Below are 20888 nucleotides of genomic sequence, written 5' to 3'. Positions count from 1 at the left end.
CAGAACTCTTGAGGAAAGTGAAATGCAAGAAAAAAACAAGGTCTAAGTTCTATCCATGAGGAAAAAAACAGAACAGTACAGTACATTTGAGCAACAAGCTTGTCATGACAATTCCTTAAGACGCAAACTATGCAAGAAGTTAGAAATGTAAGATAAATCGAAATAGTGTGTGTCCCCTCTGCTCACCAGAATACCTGAAAGGATTCTGTTTATTTCCACTCACCCTGTACATTGAGAGATCAATCCGAAGCGAATTATGAAGCTGATCCAGAAGTTTCACAAACCGTTCTTTCTGTTGAGCACAAAACACCAATAAACATTCATATATCAGCACTGTCCAAGCCATGTTCAGAGTAAGCAGCAAGGTATCAGCTAATCAGTATTAGATCTCATGAGAGCAGGAGAAGGTAGTATGGATACATGGCATTCTGCAAACACTATTTTCTTTCAATTCTCGGATTTACTTTTAAACTGCAATTGTTTCTGAAGTCTGTGAAACATCAGAATCACAAGAAAAAACACTCCATTATCACTCTGAAGTAGAAGCAGAAGAGAAACCATTCTGACTTTCTATCTGCAATTTACACCAAACATGTATTTGAGAGAAAATACTTACTCAGAGGTGAATAAATTACAGGCAGAAAAGGGTCTAATTCAGAGCAATGATACAGCTCTGTGATCTTATCTAGATGAGGAACAAATACTACAGGGTTCTTGTGACATAACTTCTTGAGGTCAGGTCTCTCCACTGAATTCTGATTCGGCATTGTGAACACTTGCTCCATCTATTAATGAATTCTCAATCTGATAGGAAGCATGAGCTTTTCCAAATACTTTTCCAGCATGCTCAACTCCACCACAAGCTATATACAAACATTTTCACCATTAAGGGGATAGACTTCTTTTGTGGTGGTGCTTTTTTTTCTTAAAGCAGTTGCTGCTTTTAAAAACGAGGTTCTGAAATTACCAGATCACACAGTATATTTCACCAAAAGCACTAACATGCAGGGTTAGTATTGTTTGCTCATTCCATACCATCTGTGCTCCACTGCAATGTGAACACAAAGAATAAACATCATGATGCATGACATTGATTGATATCTGAAATGTGTGATGATGAAGGCAATAAACCCATGCTCTTTGGTGTAAAAGAGTTCCCCTGCTTCCAACTCCTCATAAATTTAATGTTCCTTAAACAGAACAAGTTACTTACTGAAGGGTGGAAGCACTGCAGGCAAATTAAAGAAGTCCAATTGCAACATGACCAAACACACAAACCTACCCCAAAATTGGAGGCTGCAAAGCGGTCCGAAGCAGATACATTTGTGGAGGCAGTGGTGTGTGCATAATAAGCATTGATATTGGCAAGTAAGGTGCTCATCACAGCTGGCACGCCTGGGCACATGTATTTAGAGGAGAGACATGCAAAATGCCTGCAAAAGGACAGTGATGTAAGTCATTCTGGTCTCTTTTGTGCAGCAGGACTTGACTTTATCCCTTTAACAGACCCCTTCTGCTGGCGGGCACCATGAACAGATGGAAGTTACATTTCATCTCTTTACAGAACTCCAGCATCTCAGAGTTTTTATTCAGAAAGATGCCATCTAGACAACAGCTGAAAACAAAGAGAAATCCCTTCACTGCAGCCATTTCCAGACCATAAAACAGCTTCTCAACCATTTATCGCCAACAGTACGTGACTTAGTGATACCCTGGGTCCTGATGCCAGTTCCTAGAACCAAGCCTGACACAAGGAAATGGACACAATTTGCTGCTGTTTGAGGCAGACACAGCTTCTGAGGTGTCATGAGGCGGCAGCAGCTGGAAAGCATTAATGTCCAGAGAGAGTACACACTAGGTACTTCTGTGCTGCACTGATATGTGATTCCTTATGGCTAACCCATTCAGCTTTCAAGAAGTGTACACACTCATTTGCATCTTCTCATTCTCTCATTAAATGCAAGGAACCCTTCTCCAGGAAATCTCAAAACTATGCTAGGAGCATCCAGGCTTGTGAAATTATTAAAAAAAAATTTAAAATCTCTTGGATCTAAAAAAAGTAAAAATCAGCACTTAAGAGGTCTTGTATCATGGGAGATGGCAAGTAAAGTTCATTCAAGAGGTAGAAGACATGGGTCATTTTTACACAGAAATACTCCCTGAGTTCCAGATTAGATCTGGGAACTACTTTCCAAATGTAACTTTTTCCCTGAGAGACTCATAGAATCACAAAATAGTTTGGATTGGAGGGGAACTTCGAAGGTTGTCTAGTCCAGCCTCTGTGGTGATCAGGGATCCCTTCAACCATACCAGGTTGCTCAAAATTCCATTCAACACGACCTTGAACACTTCCAGGGACAGGACAGCTACCACCTCTCTGGGATGCCTAGCCTGGCCAGCAGCCACTGTTTCACCACTCTCACTGTGAAAGATTTCACCCTTTTATCTGTCCCAAAGCTAACCTCTTCAAGTTTAAAACCATGCTTGTTACATGACACTTATGTACCAATTGGTCATTTAGGCACTGGGTAAATGTAAGCACATGAAATGACTTTGTTTAGCTTTAAGAAGAGAAGTTGTGAGGAGTAGGGATCTAATCAGAGAGGCCGTAGACCTTCATCCTTGGAAATTTTTCACATCCCTGAGCAGCTGAGTGCAACTTTTAAGTTAGCTCTGCTATAAGCTATAAGACTCCAGAGAAACCTGGCAATTCTTTTACATTTTGGCTTAAATCAATAAAAAGCTGCTTGGAAGGTGACATAAGTACAGCTCATAACTCATCTAAGGACCCATAACCCAAAACTTTCAGCTCCTAATGTAAGAAAGTTTGCTTTTGTCTGCTACATTTTATATTACATGTGAAATAAGGAATGAGCTAAGCATAGCAATACTAGTCTTTAAGAGGAAGAATAACTAATCCCAAATCCAAATAAAGTATAGTGACAAAGAAATGGTTTTTTGAAGATACAGAACTGCATTAGCCTAGCGCCAAAGAGGACAAATCAGTGGCCCATTACTCAAACTTTCTCTAAGTGCTTTCAGCAGCACCTGGGAAATTAGTCACTTCAAAGGACTGTAACACTTGGCCAGAACAGACATATAGGACAAACGCTTCCACAAAACCTCATCCCTTCTCATATTATCAGAAATCTTCATTGGGAACCTTGAGCAACACCTTTTTAACAAAAGAGCTCTTAAACAGAGATTCAAGAGTCTCAAAACAGAAATGGCAGACAATAATTTCTAGACTTTGAGGACACCACTGATTCAAAGACAGGAAATCTCTTCACGTTCACAGTAAACCCATAAGGAGCAGCTGCCACTGTCAAGCTTTCCATTACCAATACACTTCATCTGTTATACAGTGAGAGTTACATCAATTAGTTACACCAATTAGCTGCACTAAGGAACACAGGAAATGCATCTTACGTCATGGCCTGGTATATTGACTCAATGCCATAACGCATTGCAAACTCATCCACGATCTCTTGGGCTGTTTCATCAAAATACACTTTCCATGCATCATCTCCTTTGGCATCAGGGATCTTCACCACCCCATTCCCTTGTACATCTGTGAGATGGTGAAAGAGGTTCTGAAAAAAAAAAAACAGGAACAAGTTTGTACGTGAGGCTGCTTGAAGCTGCTAAGTAAGATTCATGAAGAGCATGGAACAGCTGAGGTAGTGGCACTAACATAAATTGCTTTGTTCTCCTCCTTTTTCCTCCTGCCCACTCTGTATTTTCTGCTTTTACCTTCTCTTCTTCAAAAAATCTCATAGCTGAACTCTTCATAGGCATACCTACAACTTTACCCAGCAGACAATGTGAATGATGTAGAAGAGTGCTTCAGCGCACTGAAACCATACACTAATTAGTTTTCCTGAAACCCACACAATTTCTGTCCTCAGAATGAAAATGCCTTCATATGGACAAGCTATTTAAACTAGCTGACATTATAGTTCTGTATCAGCATTGTAATTATTATTATACACAAAAGTCCAAACAGATTTCTTTTTCTGAAAAGGATACCTTTAAGATCACCCCTAACAACTAGACACTTGCATTATTATTCAACATAACGTTTCACTTTATCTAGCCCTGCAAAAGTTTTCAGCTATCATTGCTATGCAGAAATTGCACATTCAGCTCAGTGGGTTTCTCAGTAATCCTAAAATTCATGTCACTTACAGATTCATCAGCCTTTCAGACAGCTGGTTCCCTACATAAGCAATGCAAAAGTCTAATGATCTCATTAGTAGTTAGAGGACTCTGCTCTACAGTACTACTTTTCTTGATTATATTATTCTTGCTGCAAATCATCTTCATTTTAGAATACACAAAAGAAAAAAGGTGATAGTTAAAAGATATCTATTTGCAAAAAAAAGAGTAGCAAATGATCACGCATGTTCAAAGGACAAAACCAAAACAGATTACTGAATAGTAGCCATCACTGAAATAAAAACAATAAACATGTACTGAAGGACACAACACAGCCTACTAAAAGAAGCCTATTTTCTGAGCTTCATATTTATCTTGGAGAGATCTCCTTGGTAAGGCCAGAAGACACCAGAGAGTTCATTCAGCTCAGTGTCTAGGCAAACATGCCGTTCCTGCAGATGAACACTCCTTTCTGTGATACAACTGTCCTTCTCTGTGTAAGATGAATTTGCTTAACTGTCACCGACCTCAGGATATTCTTGTATACAGGACTCTGACTACTCTTCCTTATTCAGGCACTTTTGAGACTGACTCTGCTGCCTGCCTTTTCTTTGACACAGATAGACCGGGCATCTCTCCAAGACAGAGTTTTCCCTTTAGTACTTCTCATAAATCATCTTTGGATTTCTCCCAACTTCTACAGCACTGCCTGTCCAGCTCAGTACATCCTGAGACAGGTCAGTATCCAGAAACCTCAGCTTCATCTTCTCTTCCCCAGCAGTTGTTCATTACTGTTACCACTGCAGCAGCATAACAGAATTTATACCACCAATACCTGCATTACTCAACAGTCCAAGACAGAGACTCCCTCCTCAATCAGAATTTACTCATAATGCATTTTAGTATGCTTCCTCTAAGGAAAGACAAAGGTACAGTTCACTTTGCGAATATCAGTCAAGGAAATTCAGAGGTTTTTCCACCTTAAACTCATCATCGGCTCTGAGTGCAACCAAAGCCTGATCTCTGCTTGACAGCTGCAGCAGTGGGACAGACTGAGCCAGCCAGTCCCCAGTGTGGGGGAGACAGCTTAAAGCTGCCATTGCCTCCTTGACGAATGTGGGTTTGATGATTCAGTGTGTTACCAGCCCTGCACGGCAGGGAAAAGAAAGCTCACCTAGGGCAGGGAGGGAAATTTCAAGGAAATAAAGGTCAAAAAATTGCTTTTCCAACAGTGAGAATGAACAGATATTCCCACGTCTTACCTCATGAAGGCAAGTGTACTGAACATGATATGGAGCCACTTTCTCCTCGCCTTTGATCTCCACACTGATTTGCAGGCGAATAGCCCCGGACACTGCAGACTTATCTGTTCGCTTCTCTAGAAGGCAAAACCGTCAGTAGTTATATGCATTGTTCATGTTCAGAGCAGGGCTATCTCAGGGTGACAACACTGGCAAAAGAAACTGCTGGAAGCTCGGGCTGAGTCACCACAGAGAAAACTTTCTCTTTTCTTTCAAAACATTGAATAGTATTAAGCAGACATCAGCAAAACAACTGCCATGATACACCCTCAATATGACACATCTTATTAGAACTATGTACATTTTTAGACATAAGACAGCCTTTCTGCCAGCAAATGTGCTAGAGGGTCTTGGATTCAGTCATCTGAACTAGAACCACCAAGGACAGATTTCTTTTCTGAGAACAGGGCTGACTGATGTGGAATTTGTCCCTAACTTCACCATAGCCCTGAACTCCTAGGAACTGCAGGAAAAAGATTTTGGCTCTCCTAGGAGATAAAAGGTCCACAGTGCCTGTCAACTCAGCACCATCTAAGGTATACCAGAAGTTCGTACCTTCTACAACAGTCACTGAAAAAGGTCTCAACAACTTGCCAGCCCAGTGCAGTGCACCTGATGTTCTTACAGACAGGTAAAATGCTTGTGTTGATATCAAAAGAAAGAAAACAGGACCGCATGTCTCCAGCAGAGGTGGAATAGAGTCTTGCTCCAAGCATTTCTCCCATTGTACTGTTCACTGGCTGACAGACAAAACATCAACCTTCTGACATGTTACACCCCATTTTAACTGGGATCAGCTTTGCAGCTGCTCTGTGGCAGCATCATATGCCCTTGAAACCATGTAAACCTTTTCTCCCTTTCTTGCAAATTGTCTACATGCATCCAAGTGCTCTCAAACATTCCCAAACCAACACGTCACACATTTCCAGTCCCAAGGCCCTGCTCACCAAGGTTGTACCACACATCCATTTCTCCGCTCAGAGTGCGAACTTCAATGATTGTTTGCCCCAGGAAATCATCTGACTCGCGTTTCAGCCTCTGCTTGACACGAGACTTGATGTCATCATCTTCATCCCACACTCGCACCTTGATCCGGTCAGAGGAATTATGGCACTCACTGCAAACAAGAGAAAATGTAATATTAAGAGTGTGCAATGCAGCCAACATTTATTTGCTACATGTTCTGTAGTCCTCCTGACCTGCTACTCCAACATCAGAAAGATGTATTAGCAAAGTGTCAACAATGTGCATTTATTCAAAAGCGGAGTGTCTGATACGAACCACAAAACAACTTGTTGGTGCACTCTAAATGCTCCTGTGACATGGCAGATACTGCACTCTAAAGGCATGCTTAACAACCACCCTACCCCAGCCTCAGCCACCAACTTCTGACTTCCCAGAAGGCTCTGACTCTGCTGCTTGTCCTCACTCTCAGCAGCAGCTCACAGAACCTGAGAATTCTCTTCACAGCTGTCGGTTTTGCTGTGAATCCCACAGAAACCTGAGGATAGCTAGGCTGGTTAATGCCAGCATACACCCCGCCAAAAATGACAATCAGCATCTAACTAGTTTCAACAGCTCTCTCCATCAATGACCTCCTGTTCAGCTGTAGGCTGTAAGGGCTACCTGTCTTTATGCAGTTTCTAGGTTAGCACAGTGAAGACCTGTGATGAACACCCTTTGTGCTGGTTTCTAACAAAGGATAAATAGCTCTGGTGGATCTCTTACCTCAAGCCAGTCACAAAGCAGTAGTGTATCAATGCATAAGACTTTACAATCAGATAATACACCACACTGCCTGAGGGGAATGGGTGTGATACAGTAGTCACAGCACTGGTATTTAATTACTAGAATTGATTCTGCCTATTATTCACAGCTTAGACTGATACTTTGTGCTCTGGGCAGATCAATAAAGACATTTCCATCAAAAGAAGCAGTTTACTGTTTGATGAATTAGCACCCTCCAGTTTAATGCACAGACAGGATTTACAGGATCTCCCTCTTTTTCAGGTGTTTCAGACACCTTTTGTACATCCAAACAGGCTCTTGGATGCCAGAAGTGGGTATCACAACAGCTCTGCTCATTTACAGGGCATGCAATAAAGCAATTTGAATGCTCATATGAGACCATGACAAGGGTGATTACTCACCATAACCACTACAAATGTCTACCCTCAAGCAAATAAAACCTATGAAAACAGGCAACTGCTGCTGAAGGCCTGCTTTCCAGCCTTTTTAACATTAACATGCTGCATCTGTTGCTAAGCAACAGGGAGAAAGAAGAAATGGGTCAGAAGAGCTCTGCTAAGCCTGGTCAATAGGATGTGGCAGTGGCTGGTTATGAGCATGCTCTTTGCCAAGAAACCATTTGGGCACTTACTGCCACCATTGTGATTTAGGACATTCAACAGACATCCATGTAGCTCCTACTGATTTTTCCAGTAGAGAGGGATAGCTGGGAATTATATGGACAAGGTTAGAGGCAATTCCATGCAGCTCAGATCACAGGCAGAGCACATCATTGCTCCCTGCCTTTGCTGTGCAATCCAATCTGTATTTAGAGTTCAGAATGAAAGAGGTTCAATGTTTGTCTCCCATCTTCACTCTCCTCTTCCTCTTCCTTTACTTCAAGAATGTCTTCCCAACAAAACCATGCAGACAAGTATTCACAAGCAGGGAATGGTTGGAATTGCTGCTCTTTGTAGCTCTCAAATTTATCCGAGTGCTTTGCCATGTCTGCCAGCAATATGGCCTAAGCAGAAGAAATCCTCTTGTTCCTGACACGGTGCACTAGTGTACAGCGTGGCAGTATTGTAGAGGCTCAAATGTTCAGAAATGCACAAGGGCCTGAAAACACAACTGGCACACAGACATTTACCAAGCATGAGTAAGTTAACTCCTGACTTCTGCAGACATCACCTTCTGGCTGACAGCTCTTTGGCTAGGACCATTTTTGGTCTTCTTTCTTTGCTTCCAGTGGTCTTTCCTTAAGGAAAACATTCACTGTCCAAACCTAAATCTAACTGAAGCAGTCCCACCCGCATCATCCCCCACTCCTGAGGTGGCTGGCTATCATCCTTCACTCAAAGGCAGCAGCATAACTCACTGCAACATTCTACAGGAAACCTTCCAATAGCATTTACTGAGCTACTAAAGCTTCAATTTACCACACCTTTCTTTGTTGTCTTTAAGAGACTGCTCAACTTGCTTTCTTTGTGATGGTCCCATGCCAGAGAGTGAGCTTTATCACTTGCTCACTTAAACTGAAAGCCTTGAGCTGGTGGCTTACCATCAAATATCTAAGTGTGTAGAACCACAGCCCTCAATTTGGTGAAGCAACACGGTTGTGTCAAACCCAACTCACTTTTGTGAGCACCCCAAAACAGAATCATGAACCCTGGAAGACTTGGGCTTGCTGATGGGTAAGAATTTTCTAACTAACAAGAAACAGCTTCCAATTTGTGACAGTGGCACGACTCTACAAGACTGTGGCTAACAAGCTCTGCTGCTAGAGGCTCTCCCGCTTATTAATACAGGAGCTGGCACATTTCTCAAGGTGCCTGCCCCACTTCTTGCTATGTTTTTATGAAGCTTGATTTCACTGTGTGCACACATATGTCTGTCCACCCTCCTACAGCTGAGCTCTCACAGCTGCTCCCAAGACGATGCAGAGAAAAGAAACACTCTGTGATCCCACCAAAAGGAAGAAATTACCAAATACTTTCAGGTCAGTTTCAGAGAGCAGGAGACAGGAAACCAGGTTTGCTATGTACATGGCTCAAATCTTTTTTATCCATATTGTCTCAGTGTTTGGAGTGGTGCCATTTTTATAAAAGAACTTACTTTTACACTTCAAGCTACCAAATGAAGTAAAATTTTCCAAAAACAGCATACAAAATCTAAAAGAAAAATTAAGATCAGATTTTTTTTTCCATTAAGATTTTCTGCCTGAAGCCAGTCGTTGCTGCACTGGAAGCAGCTAAGCCTGCTTCTGCTGACTTGCTTGTTATCCCACTCTCTACCTCCATCTATTTTGCCACGTTCCCCTTTAGTCTTACACAGCACCAAAGCCCCAGCACCCACATACGTCCCCTGCACTGTCAATATTTGGGTCTCTTCCCATGCCCAGCTGAGGGGAAGCACGAGAGCACACGAAGCTGTGGTTAATTCTGGTCTGCTCACACAGTGACATGCCCACACACACACAGTAATTAGTACACTGGTGGCTAAACAGAACAAGCAACTGTTGAATTTACACTGTAGTTCCTCCCACAATGAAGTTAGCAATTTGTATCCTTCTAATCTAGCTCTAACTACTGAAAAAAATTGTAGGAAGTGATTCTTAGTTCTGAGATCTTTGCCCATCTGTAAAGGCTGGGCCAGATGGGCTTGGATGATGCCAGGGGTCTGGGACAGGTCCTGTGCCTCATCTCCTTCAAAATGTGGACAGAAAGAAAAAGAAGTGGTGTCCAAAAATGGCCAGAACAATACTTCTGAACCAGTGACTCATTCTTCAAAACAAAAACCCCAACAACATTTGTGCTGAATTTGCTAATTTTACCCTGACAGGCTAATAAAGACAAAACACAACACATAGATTTAAGCAAGAACAGACAAGAAAAAGTAAAGGACCAGAGAAAGCAACAATTTGCAAATTTTAACATAGGCCAGTCAAGCCCAGAACTGAGTGGTTTTATTGTAATTTTTGTATTGAAACAAAAATATTTATCATTCAAAGAGTCTAGTGAACGCCCGTGTGTCCATATTCTGTGAGCAGTTTCCTTTCTGCTGACCTTTCTCAAGAAGGGCCTGTAAAATTCCACAGTCCAGCACAGGGGACATTTCATACAATGGCAGAGAAAATGAGAGAGAGAGAGAGAAAGGAAGAAAGAGAGAGGGAAGGAGGGAGGGAGGGAGGAAGGAAGGCGTGGAAGGAAGGAAGGCGTGGAAGGAAGGAAGGCGCAGAAGGCAGGAAGGCAGGAAGGCAGGAAGGCAGGAAGGCAGGAAGGCAGGAAGGAAGGCAGGCAGGAAGGCAGGCAGGAAGGCAGGCAGGAAGGCAGGAAGGAAGGCAGGAAGGAAGGAAGGCAGGAAGGAAGGAAGGCAGGAAGGAAGGCAGGCAGGAAGGAAGGCAGGAAGGAAGGCAGGAAGGCAGGAAGGCAGGAAGGCAGGAAGGCAGGAAGGAAGGCAGGCAGGAAGGCAGGAAGGCAGGAAGGAAGGAAGGAAGGAAGGAAGGAAGGAAGGAAGGAAGGAAGGAAGGAAGGAAGGAAGGAAGGAAGGAAGGAAGGAAGGAAGGCAGGAAGGCAGGAAGGAAGGCAGGAAGGCATGCAGGAAGAAAGGCAGGAAGGCAGGAAGGCAGGCAGGAAGGAAGGAAGGAAGGCAGGAAGGAAGGAAGGCAGGAAGGAAGGAAGGCAGGCAGGAAGGAAGGCAGGCAGGAAGGCAGGCAGGAAGGCAGGCAGGAAGGCAGGAAGGCAGGAAGGCAGGCAGGAAGGCAGGCAGGAAGGCAGGAAGGAAGGAAGGCAGGAAGGAAGGCAGGAAGGCAGGAAGGCAGGAAGGCAGGAAGGCAGGAAGGAAGGCAGGAAGGCAGGAAGGAAGGCAGGAAGGAAGGCAGGAAGGAAGGCAGGAAGGCAGGAAGGCAGGAAGGCAGGAAGGCAGGCAGGAAGGAAGGCAGGAAGGCAGGAAGGCAGGAAGGCAGGAAGGCAGGAAGGCAGGAAGGCAGGAAGGAAGGCAGGAAGGAAGGAAGGAAGGAAGGAAGGAAGGAAGGAAGGAAGGAAGGAAGGAAGGCAGGAAGGAAGGCAGGAAGGAAGGCAGGAAGGAAGGAAGGAAGGCAGGAAGGAAGGCAGGCAGGAAGGAAGGAAGGAAGGCAGGCAGGAAGGCAGGCAGGAAGGCAGGCAGGAAGGCAGGCAGGAAGGAAGGCAGGCAGGAAGGCAGGAAGGAAGGAAGGCAGGAAGGAAGGCAGGAAGGCAGGAAGGCAGGAAGGCAGGAAGGCAGGAAGGAAGGCAGGAAGGCAGGAAGGAAGGCAGGAAGGAAGGCAGGAAGGAAGGCAGGAAGGCAGGAAGGCAGGAAGGCAGGAAGGCAGGCAGGAAGGAAGGCAGGAAGGCAGGAAGGCAGGAAGGCAGGAAGGCAGGAAGGCAGGAAGGCAGGAAGGAAGGCAGGAAGGAAGGAAGGAAGGAAGGAAGGAAGGAAGGAAGGAAGGAAGGAAGGAAGGAAGGAAGGAAGGAAGGAAGGAAGGAAGGAAGGAAGGAAGGAAGGAAGGAAAAGAAAGTGCAGAGCTCCTTACAGAAATAATGGATAAGAGTTCAGGAGGTAGGAAAATATAAAGGAAAGAACAGATCAGCAAGATTTTAGGACCTGTGATCATTTGAGGAGTACAGTTCTGCTTCTGAGGAGCAAAGCCTAAAAAAAAAAGAAGTGATTTTATGGAACATGAGAAGGGAAGGAGTAGTTGTAGCAGCCAGTATGAGAAATAGCAGTAAGAAGGTGCAACAGCATACAGAATGGGAGCAGAAAAAGAGTTGTTTTGGGAAATGGTGCAGCTTAAAAACCAAGAGGACTTAAATGTGTTTCAAATGAAGTGTCAAAATATTGCAGGGTCCAACTGGCAGCTCAGTTATGGCCAACTGCAGCAGCAATGGAAGGCAATAAACTTCTCAGAAGAGGCTAGTTTTTAAACAATGACAAGACTCCTCTTTTAGGGAGAAAAAAGGACAGTGTTGAAAACACTGAAGGCAAAATCAGTGGAAAACGAACAAAGGAAAATCCTCAGTACTTTGTAAGTTAAGCATGACAGCACAATAATATGCCCTGAGAGCCCATTGTTGCTGTCTAAGAACAAAGAAATGTGTTTTCAGTTCTTACATGAAGCTCTTTTCTTAGGAGAAAAGTACAATCATTTGCGGTTACCCGGAGTTACAATATCAACTAACAATGTAATGGTGCAGTTCTTTTAACTGCAAAGACCAGATAAAGAGATTCTGCATTTTACATCACTAGCCACATTAACTCAGCTTTCCAGCTGGTGCTTGCCACAAGGCATCAGGTCTGTGTTCAGGTTTAAGTATCATGTTGGTAACTGAGCAGTGAAACAAGTGAGATTTTATCAGAGTGCCAGTTTCAGTATCTGCAGTACCTGGAGATTAAAGAAAGCAAGACAAACTGGATGGTCTCTGCCACACAGTGAAGGGAGTTTGAGGGGGAGAGTTACAATGCTTATAAACAGTGATCTCAGAAAAGGAAGTCAAAATTACAGCTCTGGAACAGCACATATAATCAGAGAGATAACTGAAAGATGTTGAGCTTGACAACATGCTCAGCAGCTAAAAGGAAAATTGTGGAACCAAACAGAAGCTAGGGTAACTAGCCAGTGGTTAGTTGAGCAATAACACCATTCCCAAAAGATTAACAGGTATGTATATCATGTGGGCTCTGCACATGCTAGAAAAATACTGGCTGTCTGCTAGCACGAGGCCCTGCATTCGTTTTAAATCAGTTATTCTTCTGCAGTGAGAAAGAATAAACATGCCTCTTGCAACCTGTTCAGAGACAATGTAATCTGTTCCAGGCAATGACTTCACACCCACCATTCAAAGCTTCAGACACAGCTGTACTCAGACCATACAACTTCAAGGGAATATTACTGTAAAATGAACAAGTAATTTTGCACCTGTGCCAGGCAGAACAGTAACATTTAATGTTCATAGTCTTTAAAGACTATGGCATTCCCTGAACAAAAGGTATGGACAGGCAGCCTTCAAACAATCTCAGAACTCTCCCTTTAAAACTGAAATTGCTTTGTAGTCAGGTTTATTCTCCTAAGCACTGTCTGCTATTGTAACCCATGCAAATGGATGCTCGGTTTCAGCCTTTACAGAAAAAAAAAAAAATCCAGGAACCCTGTAATTTCCACTGACACTCTAAAACATGTCTAAATGCAGAATTGCTGTCTTGTTCTAATTGCACTGAATATGGCAAAAATAGCTTCCTTCTAATACTACTGGACTGCTTCATAAGGAAATGAGAGTTATGCAGATTTATTATGAAAGCTTCTACGTTCCAACAGGTTTTGTGAAAAACCAACAGCTAGATGGAGAAGAGAAACCCATACCAGCTGCTGTCCCTGGAAAGCCTGCAGCCAGCTGGCTCTCATGCACCAACCACTACAGACAACTCAGAATGCAGCTGCAGGCAGGACACATGCTGCCTTCTGTCCAGCCAGAGCTAAGGGCACGGGAAGAGAGCTGAGGGCTCTCAGGGGAGAAAAGTATACATACAGCAATTGGAGGAAGACATCTGTAAGCCTGCTCATCACAACTAGAAGAAAGAAATTGGGAAATTTTACGGTGGGAGCAAAGGGGCTGTAAACCCAAGGGAAGCTGGGTATCCTTAGTGCATGTTCACAGAGCATTGTGCTGCAGCAGTGGCTGGAGTCCCCAAACAAGCCTCCTACGGCCAAGAACCATGTATAGAGTCTGCATCAAGCCTGCAACACTTTGATTAGAGCAGAAAAACCAACACCTTATGTTTTCAAAGGTCTTCAAACGCTGATGAAATATACAAAAATCTCTCCATAACAATCTACTTCCTAAAGCTATCGATGTAAATATACAAAGGGATAATTTTCAGAAAGAAACAGCCTGCAAATCACTTGCTCAGGCAATATGAATACACCGCAAGAACTGGTGATTTATCTAAGCAGATGCCTACAGTTACACAGGCTAGTAATGACCTAAAAAACACTTAAAATAGAAACCCAAAGCATTTTCAACCTTGCCTTTTCTAAAATATGTTTCTAAATCTGAACTTTAGAATTGGGTCAAACCTACCACATTTTTTTTTCTGAAAATATAAAGAAAACAAAAAAAGGAAGAGATATTTAAGTTTGCATACTTTTTTATCAATCACCATAAATAAGGACAAAATCCCCTATTTACAGTAGGCTACAAGAGACATAAAATTTTTCCAACTTATTTAAGCTGCTTTTAATTGACTTTACTGAACTTGTAGAAAGACTTGTATCACTCATCTGTACAATGTGTGCCTTCATTTATGCCATGGGTATAATAACAGTGCTATAATTCTAATGACTGATGTGCACAGATTTCTGGCTCTACATACAGCCTTTGAAAAACACATTGGAATTGTGATCACATGGCAGGCACTAGGTACCTAATGAACATCATCTACAAACAAGCCCACCAAGCCAGCACTGCTGACACACACATTAGTAGCTGACCTGATCTCTCTACTTACACATCTTGCTCTTTTTGTATTGTTTAACCATTTTGAACACCAAAGCTTTCATATGTCTACCGCAAAGCTTTCAGTAACTACCAGCACACCTTTCTACAAGAAATTAACCTTATTCTAAGAATAAAAGACATCTCCCCATCCAACCCTTTAAAATTTGACAATCTCTTGATTGACCTGACAATCTCTTCTAAAAAATCCTGGTATGTAATGGGTATTTTGGGCCTGAATGTGTTCATATAAATTTCCATTTGATTATAGGTTAGAAAATTTTAGAACTGTTTTAGGCTGTTAGCTGCAAAAAGATCCACAAATGCAAAATAGGAACATGGGTGTGTAGAAAACCAGTGCTGCACAAGCTTCTAAATAACACTCTCCTCATCCAGCAGAAGGTAAACTTTGACATCTATTAATGGAACAACACACTGATTGCAGTATTAAATGCTCTTCAGACATCAGTGTGGACACTGTGCTCATTCCTTTCATCTCCTCCTGCTATTCCAAGGCAAGGAAGGCAATCACCACAGGCAAGACAGAAAGCAGCATCAACTCTAATGCCCAAGAGCATGTTATCTGCTGAATCATGGACATGGCAATTAAGTCTGAACAGTGTCACCATTAAAACAGTGACATTTATCACACTCAGCTGTCTATCTTTAAACAGAGTATCTGCTGAAGCTCCTAAAATTAGAAGGGAGCACACTGCAAATACCATGGTAACTACTCGGCATTGTAAATCAAGGTCCTTAAGGCTCCCACACAGACTTGCTGCTATTGTGACTAGAGTTAACCAAATGGCACCTAGCCACTCTTCCTACTTACCAAGCAGAAATGTTACCTTGGATTAAACTAAGAATAAAGCCAGGGGTTTATTCATTCAAAATAGCAGTAGGGTTTTTCTGACGTTAATGAGTAGCCCAAAACTGTTTAAAAATCATCTTGTTTCTACTGTACACTGTAAAGCTGGACAGATATGAAACTGATTTTAAAACACAAATTGCACTTTGCAGAGAGAGCTCCCCCCAAGCAGTTTAGGAAAGAACAGGGAGGAAAAGAAAGGAAGGAGAGAGATGGTACAATGGAAGACCTTACACATTAAAAGAAATAAAGACTGTCAATGCTGAATGAAATCACCCAGAATCTTCAGAAAACAATTGTTGGATTTCATGTCTCCATTTTGGTTTATTAACATCTTCAATGACAAACTGACAGTTCTGATTACTTATTCAATAAAAGCAGGATGGAACATTATATATTGAGTGTAGCTGTTATCTAAAGAATTGTGCCTTCAGTCTTTGCTTTCAATTCAGCTCTCAATACATTGATCATCTTGGAAGTTCTCTCTTGCAACAATAACTCCTTTGAGTTATTGTTACATTGACGCTCCAAAACTGAAAGAATAGGCTGCTGGTGTCACAGATAACAGAAAACTAATTACCTTTAAATTTGGTTGCCAAACACCAGTAGTAGATCCCAGAAATAGGTCACAGAAGTTTCCTTAGCCTTTTACACAGATTTTACTCTCACACGGCAAGGATTTTTTTAGCCAGTAACAATAGCTGTTAATTTAAATATTTTCGTTTTCCTTTAGCATTCTCTAGGAACATCAGTATAGATGTGTTCATAAAGCAGACCATTTGTATATAAACAAGGAAGACAGATGAGATAAATAGGTGTGCACTACCTACATTGTTAAAGATGTCAACCCTCCACACACACACAATGCTGAGCAAAAATAGAACCATCCCAGATTACAGGGGATGTGGGAATGCATACTGAGAGAGAAGACACAGCTGTCAAAGCACAGATCATACTAACAGGTGACATGGGGCTGAGAGTCCTTGTCAGAGCACTTACAAGTAAAACTTTTCTTCCCATACAGGGTTCAGGTTCCCAAAGATCGTTTTTGTCCTCTTCTTTGTTTTACCCACTTGAACAGTTACATATGGATCACTGGACCCAGTCTTGTCTTTGGCCTGCAGACCCTGAGCACACACCACTGAAAGAAAAAAAGAAGGGTTACCACCACTGTGCAACAAGACAAAGTGTCCAATCACCATGTGAAGAAGCAGCTCATAACGGCCAGAGAACCAGGAATATCCCTCGTGAGAGCATTTCTGATGAGTCTCAGCTCATGGTGCACTACAGTGCCTGCAGTAGGGGTATCTGCATCTGCTCCCTGTATGTGTACCCAGCAGCAAAACACAGAGGTCAGAGAAGCCCTTCCTCTCTGCTCTAATTTCACACTAACTCTCTTCCTTGAGGCTCCCAAGTGAGACCAAGAGAACCGTGACTCTCCCACTCACCGGTGATTGTGATCTTTGCTGACCATTTTGAGGTACCATCAAGCACGCTCTGTTTCACGGTCTTCATCTGCTGAGCATGTGTCATTTTGCTCTCACAAAACACATCTCTGATCAAGTCGAAGATCTCAGGCTTGTTCCGCTCCCGTATTTTCATGCGATCCTTCATGGCCATGATGAAATTCTGGGTCCGGTCCTCAGCTCCATGCTTCGAGCTCTTCTCTGCTGCTCCTGTGCACCAGAAAATACACAATGCTCATCAGGAACAAACACACCTAAAATCATGTCTCATTGCATCTGGACAGGGGGATCAAAGCTACAAGTTACCCTTCGCATGATGGCTCCTGATACTGACATTTACACTCCCTCCCCCCTGTTCAACATACACAGAGAACTTGGACCATCTGGAGGCAGAGGAAGCAATTCCTCTATAATCTGGGATCTGATTGCCCTCCTAACAACAGGTTGATTTAATATCCTTACAGCTGAGGAACACCCAGGAATGAGGTTCTTAAATTAACAGCAGGTATCAGCACAGCCTCTACTCTCATTATCTCGCTGTGAACAAATAACTCCTTGCTTAGGTAAGTGCTGAGAAGAGGACATAGGACCTGCATTACAAATACTACCTATGAGCTTGTCTCAGTGCTGCACTTCAGCACGATAGAATAGAAGTTCAGATGGGTCCAAACTGTCACCATTTTCCACCTATGTGTGTCAGTCACAAAGCTCCCTGCTGAGCTCAGACTCACTGCAAATCTGTCTCCTTCTGCCTGGAACCAGTCTGTTTGAATCAGCCATCAAGCTGCAGAAACACAGACTGCCTCTCTGGATGCCATTCTGTTTTATCAGTTTGCACAGAGACAACTCAAACAATCAGTTTCTAGAACTGCACAGGTATATTAACTATAACAAATAAGATAGCAAACTCAAAACTTGGGCTATTATAAGCATGCAGTGCTACTACAGTGTCCAGCAGCTGGAAACATAAGGGCCAGGCACAAAGTCTGTAATTGCACAGGTAGTCAACTCCATCTGACAAAAGAGAAGCCTCTGGTTGCTTGCATACCTCTTAAAAAATTTCAAAGGTCATATAATTATGCGATAAGGCTACTCCCACCACTAAATACTTCCTACTTAATTCTGACAGTCATTTTTACTGTCAAAATTTAGAAATTGGCTACTGTGTCAGATGTGAGACATGCATCAATAAAAGCATCAATGTGAGCTAACAGGGCAGGTAACTCAGGTGTGAAATGAAAAGCAGGATCTCAGGATTGCACAGTCTCTCTATATACTGTCTGCAGCAATTTCAAATTATGATCTTAAGTCAGATTAAGTTAAACCAGTACAAAAGTCCTGTGAACACACTCAATCATAACCTTTCTGTTTAATGTAATATACTTTTGTTTGTTTTTCTTCTCCGGGACAGTTTAATTAAAGTAAGCTTAGTCTTAGGAAAAATGTCCTCACTCAGGTATTCACTAAATATTAAATTATCTTAAAAATATGTATTAAAGCAGGTGCAACGTGTGTGCAATGGGATTCATCAATCACAAAGATACATGAAACTGTTTTCTTCCAGAAGTGGTCAAATATGATATCTGAAGGGCCCTTGCTATAAGGAACTACAGTTTTGCATACAAAACTGTTTCAGCAAGTAGTGCCTAAATATGAAAAAAAAGTCCTATGAATGTATACACACACAGAAGGGAGGCCAGCAGTACATAACCAAAGAGAATAAAACCAGTTTGCAATAGACTATAACCACTGAAGTGTCAGAAGTTCATTAAGGACACTGCATACCAAGGCATGTTATTAAGGACCTGGGTGTGGAACAAGCCATAATTTTACATTACCTGAGTACTTTTTCATTTTTCTCGCTAGAGGCTTGATGTTCAGTATTTCTTTTAGTACAATAAAAAGTACATGCCCCAGAGTTTCCTGTTGTTGGCTTAAGATGAAATTAAATAAAAAATACTGGAATTAATTACACAGTCCCTCCTGTTTCTACTCACCAGCGATGCACCTAACATTTATTAAAGGAATATAAAACTGAAATGATACCAGGGGCTATGCTTTGAACTTCAGATAAGAAGTGCTATTCAGCTTTTACAGAACTAGGTCTCCTGAGGATGGAGATGGACTCTAAGTTATATATGCAGAACTACAGAAAATTATTGAGAAAGGCCAAACTGAACAATGTGCCTTTCCTAGCTGGAATTCTAAGATCTGTCATGATCCAAAGAAATCAGCTCTGACCTTTCTGACTTCAAGGAAATTAAGAGCAAATTAAAACTCGCCTTAATGCAAGCATTGCAGGAGCATCAAATGAGGCTTTAGAATGCAAATCTGGACAAATGGAGGAGTTCTAATTAAAAATGTTTAACATCCTCACAACCTCCAGGGACCTTGCATAGTGGATTTATCCTGGGTTGCAGGATGTTCAAGACGTGACACACAGACCCCTACAGCCCACTGGTCACCTCCAAGACTTGGATCTGCCTTGTGACTCCAGAGGAAATCCCCCACCTCCATCCACACTGCTTCCCTACTATGCCCAGATAATTTGCCCAGGCAGTTCCATTATTCCTTCCCTGGAAAAGGTCGGTCTCTGCCTGCAGATACTGTCAGACAGACACCTTACTTAATCATACAGACTAACAAAGAACACACAATGTCTGTTCTGCTGTCTCAACAACACACTCTCTTAATTTCGATACCTCCTTCTTGGTACAAAACCAAGAAGGCTTCTAAACCAACCATTGGGGACTAATTAACTATGATGTGTGTGTTTTAAAGGCAAAACATGTTGTTATACTGAATGGCAGAGGGTGTTTTTCCTCCACCCTCTTTTGGATTGGGATTGTGTTTCTTCAAGCTGCAAAGAGGTTTTTGGTCAGTGGATCAGCTTTTCAAATCCTGTGAATAGCAATAGAAAGGCATTGGAGTATACAAGTAATGTGTACAGGTTCTGGGCTTTCCTTCTTCCTCTCCAGGACTGAATTATTAGTCAATTTATGACTGAAAACAGAACGCAAATATATCTACATTGGAAATTGTATTGATATAGCTATTAGTAAACCACCAGTGCTGTTATTCTATGCTTTAAGAAGAATTCAAGAAAGCAACACTGTTAGGATAGAAGGCAGCTGTTCAGTAGGCGGATAATGCTTAGAAATTATATATTCCTGAAACTTAAAATAGATATTCAAGTTTCAAATAAAGGTATCCTTCTTCCTTCTGTGCAAATATTTTCCTCCATAGGACTCGGGGAGCAAACAACTGTTCATCACCATGGTGCCTAACCATCATTCAACTCAGAAGCCAAGATGATTAGCACATAACTTAATTCTCGGTCTCAGAACTGCAGCCTCTGAACTCAGGGTACAACACACACAAGTTTCTCATCCAAAAAGCAACAGTTATACCTGCCTTGCAATCCTGAGTCAAAATGCATCCAAACAAAATGCATCCCTGAACTGTACAGGCCTCTCACCAGGCTCTCGCTCACATCATGTCCTTCCCTTCCACCCTCTTGGTAATTACTCCTCTGCACTTGTTCTTTGGTTTCCTACACATCCAGCCCCGGATTTACTCTTGATTTGGCACCAGAATTGCCCAACCCACTGTAATTCAGTTAGTACTACAGCAATGCTCAAGGCAAGAGATAAAAGCTCAGTTTCCAAAAGCTTTGCATGCCATGGGAATGTTAAAGAACATCCCTTTATCCACTCTCAGCCAAGTAAGAAAGGAAAGGCACCCATTCAGCAGAGATTTCTACTACCAAGAATAACAGATAGCTAAAAAAAGAGCACTGTCCCTTGAGCAGGTATTTATGAGCTTATGATGAAAAGGTACGTGTCCTATCATCAGAATAATA

General features: G+C 42.3%; 1 protein-coding gene across 3 annotated transcripts in view; it reads right to left on the bottom strand.

Annotated features, from left to right (window-relative positions):
* UNC13B (unc-13 homolog B) overlaps window positions 1-20888 on the bottom strand; it is a 207018-nt gene that overhangs the window by 53938 nt on the left and 132192 nt on the right. For all 3 annotated transcript variants that reach the window (XM_063421947.1, XM_063421948.1, XM_063421949.1), the window contains 7 exons: window positions 17009-17236; window positions 16560-16701; window positions 6407-6576; window positions 5421-5536; window positions 3430-3593; window positions 1283-1433; window positions 224-292 (listed from right to left, as the gene is read on the bottom strand). In XM_063421947.1, the coding sequence (XP_063278017.1) occupies window positions 224-292; window positions 1283-1433; window positions 3430-3593; window positions 5421-5536; window positions 6407-6576; window positions 16560-16701; window positions 17009-17236 (1040 nt within the window). The remainder of the gene's footprint in view (window positions 1-223; window positions 293-1282; window positions 1434-3429; window positions 3594-5420; window positions 5537-6406; window positions 6577-16559; window positions 16702-17008; window positions 17237-20888) is intronic.

The sequence above is a fragment of the Prinia subflava genome, chromosome Z (assembly GCF_021018805.1).
Source record: "Prinia subflava isolate CZ2003 ecotype Zambia chromosome Z, Cam_Psub_1.2, whole genome shotgun sequence".
NCBI classification, from domain to species: Eukaryota; Metazoa; Chordata; class Aves; order Passeriformes; family Cisticolidae; genus Prinia; species Prinia subflava.
Note: the sequence above shows the minus strand (reverse complement) of the source record. Positions and strands in the feature narration are given on the sequence as shown.